We start from the raw sequence: 15,702 nt of genomic DNA, 5'->3' as shown, positions 1-15,702 counted from the left end.
AAAAGTTTCTAAAGTAATTTATAAAGACGAGCAATCGTAGAAATTTATTTTCCCTCTTAAGTATCTTATTAGGATCAGAATAAAATAGAGAACTCGTTGAATCCGATGAAAGTTTTCTGTTTTATTGTATTTCACAAAGTCCTATAGGCTATAAATGCATAAACTCTGCAGTCTAGTTATTATTATTATTATTGTTCAGTTTAAAGCTAAGTCGATAGGTTCGATAAACTTGACAGTAATCTCTGTATTACAATCATATTTGAGTCGTTCAATTTGTCAACGTATCATACTCTTATGTGTCCACTGTGAACACCCACAAAGCTCATTCTGATCAGTTTGTTCTACAGTTATAATTTACTGAAAAAAGGCTGACACTATATTTCAAACAGTAAAATCAACAATTTAAAAGATTTTCAAAAATCCTTCGAAATACGTTTACAATACCGCTAAAAACTATAATATATTCAAGTTGCAACAAAATCCGAAATGGTATTCCAGAAAGTGTCTGATTTCGCGTTGAATGACCCCAAAGCAATTAATTCCGAAAATTTGATTTAAATGTAGAAAGTTAGTACCAATCAAGTGCTTTGGCGGCAAAATTTGAAGAAATAAAAATTAAAAAGTGAAGTTAATCATTTTGGCCTGAGAAAACTGTTCATTTGATCATCAGAATCTTCGTCACTTAAGAATGAGTATCAGTGACAGTCTACGATTGGAAGAAAGAACTAAAAGTGGGCGAATGGGAAGAGACACACACAAGCGAAACACGGATTTTTGCCGTCGATTTAACCCATTTGACCATACTCGTGTTGTAGCGCGCGGAGCAGGATCGCTGGTAGATACGAACGGCGCTGGAGCGCAACGACGCTCGCTTATGGATGACCACCTCCATGGAAATGAAAAACTTGTCTCTTTGCACGCGTCCTGACGTCGCGAGATCGCCTGGTGACACGATTGAACCGCCGCAGTTTCTCGGTCGGTCCCTCTTAACCGGTCCAGTGAGACTTCTCTCCCTCTCGAAACACCTTTTTTACGGTTCCCCACCCGTCTGCTTGACGGGCACATTGATCGAACCTTTGAGCTTTTGCAAAACACCAAAAAATGAAGGAAGAAAGGAGAGAATAATAAAATAACTCCGGTACCATGGTACAAAGGAAGCTAATATTTATACACTTGTTTATACACTGCTCGAAAGAGTTAGGGGATCGCTGGTGTGGGTGGTCCTGTTGCATCCACCAAGCGAAAGAAACGGAACAAGTGTTACTTATATATTTAGGTTTGCTATATCCATATATTTTCCGTAAGATACTAACACTATTAACACCTAGTTATATTTTTGTGAAAAAACTTTTGGAAGATTATACGTCGTGGTGACGAACAGAGCAATACAAGATCCTCTAATTGTTTCAAACAGTGTATATTTGTATGTTTTAGTAGTTATACACTGTAAATATTCGGCTCACCCTTAATTTATTTTGGTAATATGGTAATATTATTTTACTTCGTTACTTACGGTACTCTACTGTAATATTTTCTATTATTTTCTAACAATTTCTATTAATTTCTATTATTCTCTATTATCTTCAATCATTATTTTTGTAATTCACTTTATTCCTATCTGTACTTGACCCTTTCTTCTATTCGACAACCACCGAGGTATCAAGAGATCTCTGCACCTATAAAAAGCAATTTACTACTCGAGAACATATAATTATAAACAAGGGACAAGCTATCTCTTCCGTTTTCCTTGTATTTCAATTACGTTCATTTGAAAATAATTATTTTATCTTTGAACTTGACAAGACACTTAGTCTACCAATTTAATCCAGCCAAGCTTTACCACCACGATGCTGAAACAACGTCGTTAAACGACAGATTAACCGGTCTAAGCGCAGATAGATCAAGAAAACGACCGAACGACAACGTGTTTCGCGACAATTCAACAACCCTCGGAAAATCTTCATTGAGAACGATTAATCGCGAACAACGAGTGTCCCGAGGCATCCCGAATCGGCTTAATTAGATGAAACGAACCGGCCCTAATGCATTCAATTGGAGCAACGCTTCGGTCGTCGGGGCTGATGTGTCACTCAAGAGACACGTTTCTCCGACTCGGGATAGAGTGGTTAGAACAGATTCGCGCATGTAGAACGGCCGTTTGCCCGTTAATTGATTGATTGAACGCGCGCTTGCACTTCAGACCACGCGTAATAACGGCGTGTTAATGACACGCTTTTTTTTTTGTCTTCCCTCGTTTCGAAATACCCCTTGAACAGGCCACGGACAGCTAGACAGCTAGTGAATGGCCGAACAGAAGTCGCGAGGACGCGGCAACGGTCTTTGAAGCCAGGGAAAAAAGTTTCCGGAGGATAAATTTCTTGGCGAGCATAGAAAAAGATCAGAAGATTAAACGATCTAACACTTTCTGACGACAGTGGATTAAGTTATAAAGAATTTAGAAATATTTCATCAACTGACAGCAGTTTTATATTCTGCACGACAGAGATGGACGAATTTATTATCTGGATAAAAAGTAACGAATGAACGATAAAAGAAGTACTTTGGTATTTTTCATTGATTAAACGTGTAAATTCTAATTTTTTTATAATGAAATGATATTTCTTCTTGAACGAATAGACATTTGGTAAACAATTATTTAATTTCATTGATTGTTTCAAGGTCAATATGACGTTCTTGGGTTCTGTTGCTTTCCTCTATGTATTATTCGAAGAAAATTCTGCCTAACTCTGTTGCACAATTATTATAGTGGATTGGAACGATAAACGGATGATGGTTGTAACAAAAATAAAAACTTGAAAGTCAAAATCTAATTGTAGGGGGAGTACACGATAAAACGCTAGATGAATCGATGAGAATAAAAGAATAATTATTGCTGAGTAATATGATTAGATGTTATAGTAACATCCCAAAAAGTCTCCGTTCAATCTAATCCGTTCGTGGATCAATCGTACGTAACTTACACGTTTGAAGCGAAACGTCTGGCACCATTTCTGCTTAAAAAGCGTATTTAAAGTGAACGAGTTTTTAATAAATTGCCCCATCGAATTTATTATTATTACAAAAATCTGTGTAAATATAGTTCTACGTCGACTGCTTCGAAAGTCGAGCAAAGAAAAAAAAACTGCCTTCAGTTTCGTCTTCTGAAGCATTTCGGTTCGTTCACCGTCAGACAAGTGGGGTGGTCCTGAATCGCGCGTCCATGAAATCCACCAGATTATCAGCCATAATCCCCTTTTCACGCGTTTACGAACGCATTCTCGTCAGAATCGCAAGACATTTAATAAGGGGACTGAATTTTTTTACAAACCAACTCGATCGCATCTTAATGAAGCGTGTTAGGGAGGGAGGGGGTGGACGAAGGGTGAGGCCTGGGTGAAGAAGAATACACGCACGAGTGGTGGGGAAAGAGAGCAAAAAGAAGATGGCCATGCATAAACAATGCAAGGCACAGTTGACTCTTAATTAGCGGCGTGCCTCGCATCCCGAAAGCCATCGTCTGATCCCCATGGAACGAATCCGTTGGACGGAAGATGAACGACTGTGGTGGATGCGTGGCCAGTTTTCGGTCGCATCGTTCAGTCTAATGGGTTTCTCCGTTAATTTTTAATTAAATGACCGTTATAACAAATATTCGTACGGCATATGAATAATAAAATATTCAGTGTAAACGTGTTAGTAGTACCGATGAATTGTAGTCGTACCGATTCTTTGTTCAAAATTAGGAAGACAGTATGATGGTACTGATAATAATAGACACATTCTTATTATAATTTCCAAAAAAATATCTATGATGCATTTGGAACGATTACAAATAAATATGACAATAAATTTTCATAGTTTTCATGGTAGTGATATTAACGATATGATTGTAAAATGCGTACTGAAAGAATCACAGAAGATTTTAAAATCATAGTATTCTACTGACCCGACACTTTTGTTCTTCCAGGTCTCTCAGATCTATAAAGACCAATCGATCGGAAATCCCATAATCATTTCCGTGATGAAAATCGTCCAAGCCGATATACTATTCGCGACCAGACGAAGCAGACGGGGAGGGGTGATCGCGGACGACATGCTGAAGCAATTTTGTCACTGGCAGAAAAGCAACAATACGAATGTATCGTCGCCGGATCACCATGACGCGGCTCTCCTTCTAACAAGGTGGGCCCAATTTATAATTATAATATTAAAATTTTCAATTCTTATCTATCTAGAGAAACGAAAGTTTTGTCGCCGGTTAATATCTACCTTTTGTCAGCGAGGATCCGTAGTTTCACTGATGTGAAGTAGATCTCCGCGTTTTCAATTGAGAAATTCAAGTATTCCCTCCAAAAATAAGTGAAGAAAGAACAAAATGAAAACAAAAATAGGTCTGTTTAATATCGATATTTTCGACTTCGAAATAACAAGATGCAACATATATATCAATTTCATAATTTTAAAATGACAATTTAAGGGTCTGGGTGTCAAAGGATTAATCAAACAGTCGAAAATTTAAATTTAACCAAATGTTAAATTTACGTAACACCCTACGAATTATCCTTTCATTTGTAGGAATTATAAAATCGTAAATTCTTCGATTAAATATTTCGTGGAAAATATTTTAAACCGTGGATATACGATATATTTGTTTAACTTAAATATTTTCAGGCATAATCTCTGTCACAAGCCCGAGGACGTGCACTGCGACACTTTGGGCCTGGCCAAGCTGGGACAAGTCTGCGCCCCAAGATTCTCCTGCGCTATTGTTATGGACAACGGTTTGTCCGCTGCGTACACCATCGCCCATGAGATTGGTCACCTGTGAGTAAAACCATCGTCGGAGGCCGCGAGGGTATTTAGAATCGCGTAAATAAACGCTTATTCCGGTCGTGAATGGGCACGGGATGGTAGTCCAAGCAACTGGCACCAGCTGGACCGCTCTATAAATATTTCGGGATTGTAGGAAATGAACGGTGGGATGCTGAAACATGCCTTCTCTCTCGACTCTGATTGGAAATTATGACAAATGAGGAATGAACGATATTTATATTGTACTATATTATTAGGTGCACCAATAACTTATCCACTAATTTCTTCTTAATAAACTGATAACACTGTTATAAATTTAAAAATCTTTGAACCTTTTTCTTCTGTCAAATATTTCGGGATTGTAGGAAATAAACTGTGGGGTGCTGAAACATGCCTTCTCTCTCGACTCTGATTGGAAATTATGACAAATGAGAAATGAACGATATTTATATTGTACTATATTATTAGGTGCACCAATAACTTATCCACTAATTTCTTTTTAGTAAACTGGTAACACTGTTTAATTTTAAAAAAACATTGAAGAACGGGTAAAAATGTCAGTGAAGCAGCATAGACTTCTGATTTCCTCGGAAATCATACTGAATTTGACTGAATCTAATACATTACTGATTGGTACACCTAATATACTATATATTCATTAAGCCTTTGACTGCGAACAGCGCGTTGAACGTTCTTCATTCTTTGTAACAAGAAATTCGGAAATGATTGTTTTTTAATCTGCCGTTACTTTGCATCCATAGTACGCTTCTTCTTCCTTCATTTTTACGCTTTATAAAATTCATACAAACAATTGGATGTTTTTAAAATTATTAACATAGAACATCGGAACATCGTACACGGCGAACGTCCTGCTTTCGAGTGATTCGCAGTCAAAGGGTTAGATTTCTGTGGTACCACACGAATTAATTAAACATTGGTTGAACACTAACTTTTCCAAATCTTCTAAAGAATATGGACTTTAAAAAAAGGAAAAAGCATCTCAGAATATCCTGTACATTCTACAAAAATATTTTCCGTGAAGAAAACTAATTAGACTTTGGAACTTCTTCCGAAACACGTTTACGCGAGAGATTTCAGTACGAGTCAAAAGCGCTCAAACTGCATCTTTTGTGGGATCTAAACGGAATTTATCGTTTAAATTTCAGATTAAACATGCCCCATGACGATGAGAAACAGAAGTGCAGCAAGTACGTGAACGGCACACACGTGCAAAACATTATGTCCACGGCGATGGACAACAACACTTATCCATGGGAATGGTCGAATTGTTCCAGACACTACGTCACCGACTTCCTCGAGTGAGTTATATTACCTTGACAATAAACGGGGACAGCATTCTGAAAAGCGTCATTCTGTCGAATTGACCCGGGTGCCATGTAGCACGGCCTCGTGGTACGTTTGATTTCGTGCTGTGTCTCGTTAGAATTTACTTATTCTTCATATCAAATCCAGCCAGTCTGTCCACCTTGCCTTCAATAGGAGATATTCTAAATATCGATACTGTATCACCCATCGAGAGGGTGATTACAGTAATCCCAAGAGTTTTTAAAAGCTTCACCCGACTCATCAACCCATACAATCGTATTTAAGCTAACGATTCTTCTCGTTAAATTTTATAAAAAAGCGTTGGTAATGTTGAATGATTTCCGAAAACAATGTTTAAAAAAGTAGAAAGTACAAGGGGTCCAAACAGACCCAAGCACCACTGCTGTACGAGCGTTAAAAACCGTCGTCCACCCTCCGAAGATTAAATAAAATTCTATCTTCTTTTCAAACTACTTCGTACATTCACGAAACCCCTCGAAAATTTAATCATACCCCCATGACGTCACCGCGCGGAAGGAGTACAGGCGTTCGGAAGAGAGATGCAGTACGGCGAGTTTTTCTGCGATGCCAGAAGAACACGGTGAGCGACTCTCTTCGCGTAGGAATCCGGTTCTCCGGGGCCTGGATTCTAAATGACCAGTGCACGCTTCGGGTCCCATTTGTTTCCGACCGAAAAATTCGCTCTCTTCTCGATGATGGTGATGCATGGATCGTTGACCAGGACACGATCTTTGAGCTAATTCTCGAAATTTCGTATTGCAGAGCCGGCCACGGCGACTGCCTGCTCGACGAGCCCGACGAGATCATGGAGAAGGAGGACACGAGTAGACTGCCCGGCGAGGATTACTCGACTAACAGACAATGCGAGTTGAGCTTCGGCGCCGGGTCCAGATTTTGTCCCCGGTTAAGTAAGGGTAAGTCACGCGTTTTTCTAACCGATATCCGAATATCATCCACTTGAGATGGCGTATCTATTTAAGATTTTTCTTCAAAGAACGACATACTGGTTGATAAAAACGATATAATGTGGTCTTGAAGCAGAAACAGTCTGACCCCGGATAGCACATGACGCTTTGAAGACGCCCATTTCACGACTATTTTAAGTCTAAGGCGCCTTAAAACTATGTATTAAAAGTATACATATATATATGCTATCTGGGCGTCTCTACCGTTAAGAGAGTAAAGCTTTCCGTGATCCTTTTTATGTGCAGCCGTGGGTAGCCATGTCTGGTAATCCATAATAAAAAGTTCAATTAATGTCATAGAATGGTTGGGCTCGTTTGTACCTAATCTGAATGTACACCCTCTACGATTTCTCGTCTATCCACGTTCAGATAGAGCGATATAATCTCGGCCCAGTTGCTAGAATCACCCTCTATAATGAACACGCTGCTTAAGAATCGAGATAAACTGAGCGGTTGGTTGGTTATCGGCCAGGCAGTATGCAAGAAATTATGGTGCACCGCACCAGGCCGGGATGACCGTGGACAATGTTACACGGAGCAATCGCCATGGGCGGATGGAACCCCGTGCGCTGACGGGAAATGGTGTTATCGTGGCAAGTGCGTCTCCCGTAGGAATCTCGAGCCGGTCGACGGCCAATGGGGCGAATGGGGACCGTATGGTCCGTGCTCGAGAACCTGTGGCGGCGGTGTGCAGAAGAAAAAGCGGGAATGCAACAATCCTCCGCCGGAACACGGCGGCAATTACTGCGTCGGTGACAGCGTTTACTATAGCAGCTGCGGGACTGACGAGTGTCCACCTGGAAGTCCGGATTTCAGGTAGTTACGTACCCCTAAATGATCCCGTGAAAAAACTGTCTCCTCTCCTCGACTGAGTATCTCGAATTCAGAACTTGCAAATCTCTTTCTAACCACAGAAAGAATAGAAACAAATACAGTAAATCATGGATGAGTGTTCGAAGACTCTTTGGCACTGAGTGTTCAGACGTCATCCTTATTACTGGGCGCTTGATCGGTTCCACAGAGGACCCCTCAGTGGTGGGAATGACGTCTGAACAATTCAGTGCCAAGGAGCTTTTTAACACTCATCGATGATTTACTGTATCTGTAAAGAAAACAAAGATACATCCGGACAGAGGTACCTATGTATTTCATACAAGCTTTATCCATTGATCCATTGTAATCTCTTCTGTAGGGGACAACAGTGTTCAGGTTTCGACAACAACACCATGGACATAGAGAACCTTCCGAGAGATGTGAAGTGGTTTCCCAAGTACCTCGGCAGTAAGTAATTCCGTTGGCTATGATTTTAATGGCGGCCTATAAACGGTACGATTTGTCGTACAACTGATCGTACAACCTAGGTCGCTTCGACCGTCTGAACGACAGTTGCAACGTTTGTGGGACGGTCGTACGACTTGGTTCGACCTAACCGTCTGTTCAACTCCTTGTGCAACTTGTACGACAAATAGTATGAATTATAACAGCCTTTAGACTCTAAGACTTAGAGTGTCTGGAATCGACTAAAACTTATTCTCCGGTCACGTTCCCCGATTTCAGTATCGCCGGAGAACCGCTGTCGATTGTACTGCCAAACGATCAGCCATCAGAACATCTATGAGTACAAGATGAGGGACAAGGTGATAGACGGGACACCGTGCGGCCTGGACAGCTTCGACGTATGCGTGAACGGCTACTGTAAACCAGCCGGATGCGATCACGTTTTAGACTCGACCGCGGAACTGGACACTTGCGGGGTATGCAGGGGTGACAATTCCACCTGCCAGAGGATCACGGGCTCCTACAATTACACGAATCAGGGTTACAGGAGGGTAACAACGATACCAGCGGGCAGCAGCCACATTGACATTAGACAGCACGGCTGGATGGGATTGCCCAACGATACCAATTATCTTGGTACGATTCTTCATTACTGATTTCGTTTGTCGCAACAGTATTGCTAACAATGAGAGGATTCCAAATGTATATCACAGATTTGGTTCAAACTCTTCTCACTTAAAGTATAAACTATGCACAAACAAACCCTAATGGGGTTTCGCCACATACTCTCTTTAACTGCCTCGGTTACATCACTCTTGTATTCAGTGTTTCAAATTATGTCTCATCTTCCGCCTCAAAAATGTTTATTGTTAATTTTCTCAACAACGAAGGCCTATGTGGCGAAACCTCACTAGGGTTTGTTTATGCATAGTCTATACTTTAAGTGAGAAGAGTGTGAACCAAATCTGTGATATACATTTGGAGTCCTCTCCTTGTAAGACTTATTATGAGATTCGGCTCGAATAATGTTGCTTCACACGGAGCTCTTCGTTTATGAGAAAATGGGATTTCGAATGCGTCTAGAAAATATGTATATCAAAGCCCATTGATCAGCAATTGATTGCCATTTTCTCGAAAACTCACACTGCTCAGCCTAACGGCAGATTTTATTTATGCTTATGATACTACGAGACAATTTTATTTAGCATTGAAACTGGCAGAGAATGGGAAATATATTCTCAACGGGCACTCGAAACTGATGCTCGGTAAGGTAATCGCCATTGTGGAATCCGGTATCACTATCGAGTACAGCGGACCTGATTCGGTCGTAGAACGTCTGAACAGCTCCAGATCGATCGGCACCGATTTGATATTGGAAGTAAGTCCTGGGCGATTTAACTTTTCTTTCTTTCGTGAAACATTTCTTCGATCGGGGCATTTGATCTTTCCAGGTGTTGGTATCGAACGAATATAAACCACCTCAAATCACATACGAGTACACAGTACCGAAGAAGATCCTGAACAGCTACGCTTGGGTCCTAAGCAACTGGTCCGAGTGTAGTCACATATGCAAAGGGATGAAGTATCGTAAAGCTGAATGTCGAAATACCGAGAACAAAGACATCGTTTCTAATGATTATTGTCGTAAGGAAGAAAGACCTCGTGAAGAAAGCCAGATATGTAACAATCACTGTAATCTGAAGTAAGTCTTTGTATCGTGAAATCTTTAAGTTCAAATCGTTCTTTATTCACAGTAAGATTTCAACGTCAAGTCATCTACCAATGATCATTACAAAATCCGTTTCAGAGTAATTAGTTGTACCCAGACGAAGATTTCTTGCGTCCATCCACTTGCACTTATAGAATATTAAATATACAAATAAACGGTTAAGACGGGAACATTAATGATACGATTGTTCCAGGTGGCAAATCACATCTACAAACGAATGTTCCAGTCACTGTGGTTTGGGTACACGAACAGTGACTTCGAAGTGTGTGCAGATCTTACTGAACTCGGACGAACGTTCTCACCCTATTCAAGAGAGAGCTTGTGCACATCTTAAACGTCCTAATCAAGAGGAGCCTTGTACAGGACCTTGTGACAGTTTTCATTGGAATTACACGGAATGGGGCAGTTGCAGTGTCACTTGTGGAAATGGCGTTCAACACAGAACAGCTATTTGCGTGAACTCGAACGAGAGGCATGTACCTGCAAACAATTGCGACAGACAGGAGAAACATCTGACGAGGCCATGCGCTCAAACTGTATGCCCCAAGTGGGATTTTGGAAACTGGGATCCTGTAAGCATTATAGATAACTTTCCAAACAATAACCGTACACACAATATCATAAATATTGATGCTGACATAGAACTCTCCAAGCTTATGAAACTTATGAGTTATGTCGTAGAAGTTAATTTTTGTAATTCGTATAATCTTTTCAATTATAGTGTTCAGTAAAATGTGGAATCGGCAAACAACATCGATATTACTTCTGCCATGTGAATGGTCGTGTTGTACCAAACAACCATTGCGGTGACCCACCCTCTGGGATTACAAGGGACTGTAATGCTGGACCTTGCAAACGCTGGCAGTCCAGTGATTGGAGTTCGGTATATAATTATATTATATGGTTACCATGTTTCACTCATTGAGTTACACTTCTTTGTCATTCAAAGAAATTACTTACGACAATGGCACAAAAGAGAGGAATGGTAATTCGTGAAAGTTTGAATGAAAAAATAAATGCAAAGTGTTCCATGTCTAATAAACTAAAAAAAAAACCAGTCATAATTTGATGTATTTAAAACATAATAAGTTAATATTTCTTATCACAGGTCAATCTAACACCAAATAAATATTCTTCTGATCCACCGCATGAAGGTTTTTCTCCGCAAGACAATGAGGTCGATGACATCTCTTTCCATTTTGGGTATCAATGGCAAGTTGGATCATACAAGGAAGTTGGTACTTTTATTCGGTTAAATCTGATATTTACTCAATTACGAAAATTATATATTGTTTTCATCTCAGTGTTCTAGGGCATGCATCGGGGGCTTTATCAACAGAGTAGTGAAATGTGTTTCTAATAACACAGGAATCATTGCTCCTGATGTCTACTGTGACAAAAAGAAGAAACCGTCCACCAGAATTGCTTGTAATCGTCACCAATGTCCAGATTGGCATACAACTGATTGGAGTCAGGTTTGTTACCAAATATTATATCGTATTCTATCGATATTATGAGATTCTCCATCAGTACAATTTAACATTTTTGCAGTATGTTGTGTAAGGTGTTGTATATTACATACAGTGGTTTAATTCTTTAATTTGTCAATTTAGTGTTCTGTAAAATGTGGATCTGGATTCCAACATCGGTACATACGTTGTCAGAGTCCAAATGGTACAATCTTACCAAACGAGAATTGTCATGAGAGTCAGAAACCGACAACAGTACAGGTGTGCTATCAGGCCCCGTGCATGACTGGCCGGAAGCATCACTCGGACACGAACATTTACCGAACATGGAAAACCTCTACCTGGAGTGCTGTAAGTATTGTTTTTCCATATAACATTAATGTCTGTATTGCTTTAATTGTATATGTTAGTTACTTTAGCGCAATTGCCAATAACAAAAAAGTCTTTACAATGATTTGATATCATAATTATCATATTGAATTATTTTATAACATGTAAATTGCTTAATGATATAATTAAGTAACAATAAAGATATGACTTTTTATTGTACCTGCTATGAATACATTATACTTTACAGTGCACTTAACTGCTAGTACTCTTTGTAGGAAAATTATCTTATGAAAAATTTACAAAGGTAATGTAATTGAGTGTGTTTTGTCACTCCATGCTGAGTCTTCTATTGATGTTGTGGATATTTGATATTGTCGTTGTTCCAACCACCTGTTTTATACTGTGCACTGAACAGCATGCAAACGATTTACATTATGATTGTTAAATTTCCTTGTTGCTCAGCACTCTATGTAAAAATTCAGCCTTCTTTATAATTTTAATGCTACTGCAACATGTAGCCGTACAAATTACAAGATGAGAACAAACATTATGAACAGTGTGATTTAAAGACAAATTTTGTTCTACAAAAGCTATTAGATCCTATATAGTACCAGTGACAATTAGGTAGCACAAATAGAATTGGAAAATATTGGTTCGATAAAATTGATCGATATTTGATTGCTGTTCAATCCAAAAGTGTATTGGTAAACATTCGTCTGGGTTCAGTGAAATTGAATCTATTTGGTACGGTATCGTTGTGGAAGTCGAAGAGAGTTCAGAAAGTTGCCATCAGTCGCAGTTTGGTCGAACGAAAATATTTTACAGTGTTCGAAATCGTGCGGTAGCGGACTACAAAGGCGACGGGTGGAATGCACGATCAGGAGAGGAAACCATGGGCCGCAAGTGACTGTTAAGGATGAGCAATGCACGAGGCTTGGCCTCAACAAGCCAAGATCGCAGAGACCCTGCCGACGCGTTGCCTGTGACTATATTTGGCAGGAAGGCGCTTGGTCTGAGGTACCTTCATACCTCGCCATTACGATCAATCGATCATATTTTATATCATCGCCTGCCTCTTATTCATTTCGACGTAGTTCCCCACTGAATTGTCTTGGCTGGATTCTATTGTCGAGCTTATTGATGGATTCACCATCAACTCTAATCCATAAAACAAGTAGAAAATCAATTCCTCAGCTTAAACGTATGTTGTATTTAGGAATATCATGTGTTTCTTCTGGAATTCATCTATAAGCTTGATTTTTTATGCTCAATTTGGGTATTGTTTGAATAGAGACTCATTAGGAAGTCGTAATCCATTATGTGGTTTGAGGGATATTAAACGATGTATATTTGTTTATATATACTTACTAAACATATTTATAATAACATGCATTATATTGTTATGCCAACTTTGATCGTGAAAGGTTTTGGTATGTTTCCAATTTGGTAAGGTGATTGATTCGTAGGCATAGAGAGCAAACATCCGAGTTCAATATCAGTGTTGTTCAAATATTTCTTTTCCACTATGAAAAGTTTTAATATTCATGACATCCAAGTCTTATATTTATGTATAAAAATTCTACAAGTATTTGAATTGCAAATACGCTGAAAACATGTCGTCTGAAAAAAGTAACTCGATAAATTACTTTATTAACACTGATAACTTTGTGTTAGTTCAATTGTTTCATTCATATGTTTTTGTTTCCGAATGGGTATACAAATTGTATGATTTTCTTTATCCAATATTCCCTGACATACAGCATGTGGATGCTGTCACATGCATGGTATATGTAAGATGCATATACATTTATCACAATGTGAAACATTTCTGTGTTATATCTTTATTTTCCCATGCAAATATATTTTTTGTTTTATTTTTTTTTCAGCTTCCATAGAAGTATATTTAATCAACATTTTTAAACATGTATTAATTTAATTATACTCAGTGCATGAGCATGAATTTACTACATTTTTAATTACATTTTCTGCACGCTAAAAAATGTTTTTTAATGAACTATGTAAATTTTATTATTTAGAGAAACAACATTTTTTATAATATATACTGTATCACATAACTAAGTTGTTAATATACATTTTTCTCATTACAAAATTTCATTGTCACTAACTTAAAACTTACTCATTTGAAAAAACAAGTATGATCTACTCGACAAATTTATAATGTGATATTAGATTCTATATTTAAAGAAAGATACACAAAAAACATTAAAAAATACACCAGTTTCTAAACTGGTCTATATTACTATATGAGAATTCGAAGAGAACATAAGCATGTTTATTTTCAGTGTTCAGAAAAATGTGGAGAAGGGATCCAACGTAGAACAGTGACCTGTCACCATGTCGATTCTTCTGGATTCATGAAACCAACACCCAGTGATAACTGCCCATTAGATCAGAAACCATCTACTAAGCAGATTTGTAAATTGCAAGAGTGTGATGATAAGTATATTTGGAACCCTGGCCGATGGAGGAAGGTGAGTTTTTTAAAAGCAGCATTAGTATTGGTTTCTGCAGCAAAATAAATTTGTAACTAATAGACAACTGGGAAAAATTTTAATTTCAGTGCAGTCACACTTGTGGGCAAAAGGGTCGTCAGACTCGACGACTATTCTGCCGTGAAAGAACCAGCAGAAAGAAAGTAAATCATAGATATTGTCCTCTCCAATTCAAGCCAAAGCGAAAGAGAAAATGTAACCAAAGAAAATGTTATCCAATATCTTGTCTCGACGCAAAGGATTACTATAGAACAAACATAGATAGTGAGTACAGCTTACTTGTGGGTGGAAGGAACATGTCTATCTATTGTCATGACATGTCAACTTCTCAACCTAAAGAGTATTTGACATTACCAGCTGGGAGTAGAGAGAATTATGCGGAAATATACGATAAAAGGTTAGTGTTTGAAGGCATTCTGTTTTGAATAAAAAATATTGACAAAATTATATTCCTTTTGTTAATTTTGTTGTTAATCTATGTCACTTCATCGGATTCCTCTTACATATAAAGTTATACATGTTTTAGATTAATAGATAGTCAGTCGTGTCCATACAATAGATGGAGAAATAATAATAGTTGCGGCTGTGCTACTAATACTGGGTCCATTTCTGGTAAAACAATGTTTAGAAGGGTACGAATTGATCCAATTAAGCTGTACATTTTAGGTAAGATGATATTTATATTAGCTCTAAATATATCAAGAAGTTAATGTTTCTTCTTAGTACTTTTAACCACATGTTGTGTTTCAGAAAGTGATAGTATATTCTCATGGACAACAGGTGAAAAACGAATAAAGTATGGCATGACTGGTGATTGCTACAGTCATGCGTACTGTTATCAAGGGCGTTTTAGTATTAATTTAAGTGGAACTCAACTGAAACTATCATCAGATGTTACTTGGAGGAGGACACCTGGAGCATCAATGGAAATTAATAAAATTGTAAGTAATACATGGTTTATTATCCACATATGTGAAAATTGAAGTAAAATTTTAAGAATAAAAGTCAAATTCTAGTTTGAATCTTAATAGAACTCCATAATAGAAATGATCTTTACTTATTTACACAAAATTGTATTGTTGTCATCATAAATGTTATTCAATTACATCCTACAGAGCAGTCAACATGTCACTGGAAAATGTGGGGGCTACTGTGGCTTCTGTAGTCCTGACATTGGATTAAAATTAGACGTATTGCCACCTTAGCCTTTGATATAAAGAGCTTACTAATCTCTAATTGCCTGTAGAGGACAGGTATGT

General features: G+C 38.4%; 1 protein-coding gene across 1 annotated transcript in view; it reads left to right on the top strand.

Moving 5' to 3' along the window:
• LOC107194418 (A disintegrin and metalloproteinase with thrombospondin motifs 9) overlaps positions 1 to 15,677 on the top strand; it is a 123,184-nt gene extending 107,507 nt beyond the window's left edge. The window contains exons 8-27 of the mRNA XM_015584039.1: positions 3,968 to 4,182; positions 4,672 to 4,824; positions 5,979 to 6,131; positions 6,922 to 7,073; positions 7,601 to 7,940; positions 8,317 to 8,405; positions 8,682 to 9,038; positions 9,608 to 9,780; positions 9,854 to 10,104; positions 10,325 to 10,703; positions 10,853 to 11,014; positions 11,240 to 11,365; positions 11,436 to 11,606; positions 11,745 to 11,951; positions 12,756 to 12,947; positions 14,234 to 14,422; positions 14,512 to 14,840; positions 14,970 to 15,109; positions 15,194 to 15,384; positions 15,559 to 15,677. Of these exons, the coding sequence (XP_015439525.1) occupies positions 3,968 to 4,182; positions 4,672 to 4,824; positions 5,979 to 6,131; positions 6,922 to 7,073; positions 7,601 to 7,940; positions 8,317 to 8,405; positions 8,682 to 9,038; positions 9,608 to 9,780; positions 9,854 to 10,104; positions 10,325 to 10,703; positions 10,853 to 11,014; positions 11,240 to 11,365; positions 11,436 to 11,606; positions 11,745 to 11,951; positions 12,756 to 12,947; positions 14,234 to 14,422; positions 14,512 to 14,840; positions 14,970 to 15,109; positions 15,194 to 15,384; positions 15,559 to 15,648 (4,059 nt within the window). The 3' untranslated portion in view covers positions 15,649 to 15,677. The remainder of the gene's footprint in view (positions 1 to 3,967; positions 4,183 to 4,671; positions 4,825 to 5,978; positions 6,132 to 6,921; positions 7,074 to 7,600; positions 7,941 to 8,316; positions 8,406 to 8,681; positions 9,039 to 9,607; positions 9,781 to 9,853; positions 10,105 to 10,324; positions 10,704 to 10,852; positions 11,015 to 11,239; positions 11,366 to 11,435; positions 11,607 to 11,744; positions 11,952 to 12,755; positions 12,948 to 14,233; positions 14,423 to 14,511; positions 14,841 to 14,969; positions 15,110 to 15,193; positions 15,385 to 15,558) is intronic.
• The last annotated feature ends 25 nt before the right edge of the window (positions 15,678 to 15,702 follow it).

This window comes from Dufourea novaeangliae, unplaced genomic scaffold (genome assembly GCF_001272555.1).
Source record: "Dufourea novaeangliae isolate 0120121106 unplaced genomic scaffold, ASM127255v1 scaffold39, whole genome shotgun sequence".
NCBI classification, from domain to species: Eukaryota; Metazoa; Arthropoda; class Insecta; order Hymenoptera; family Halictidae; genus Dufourea; species Dufourea novaeangliae.
This window is presented reverse-complemented; position numbering and strand designations above follow the sequence as displayed.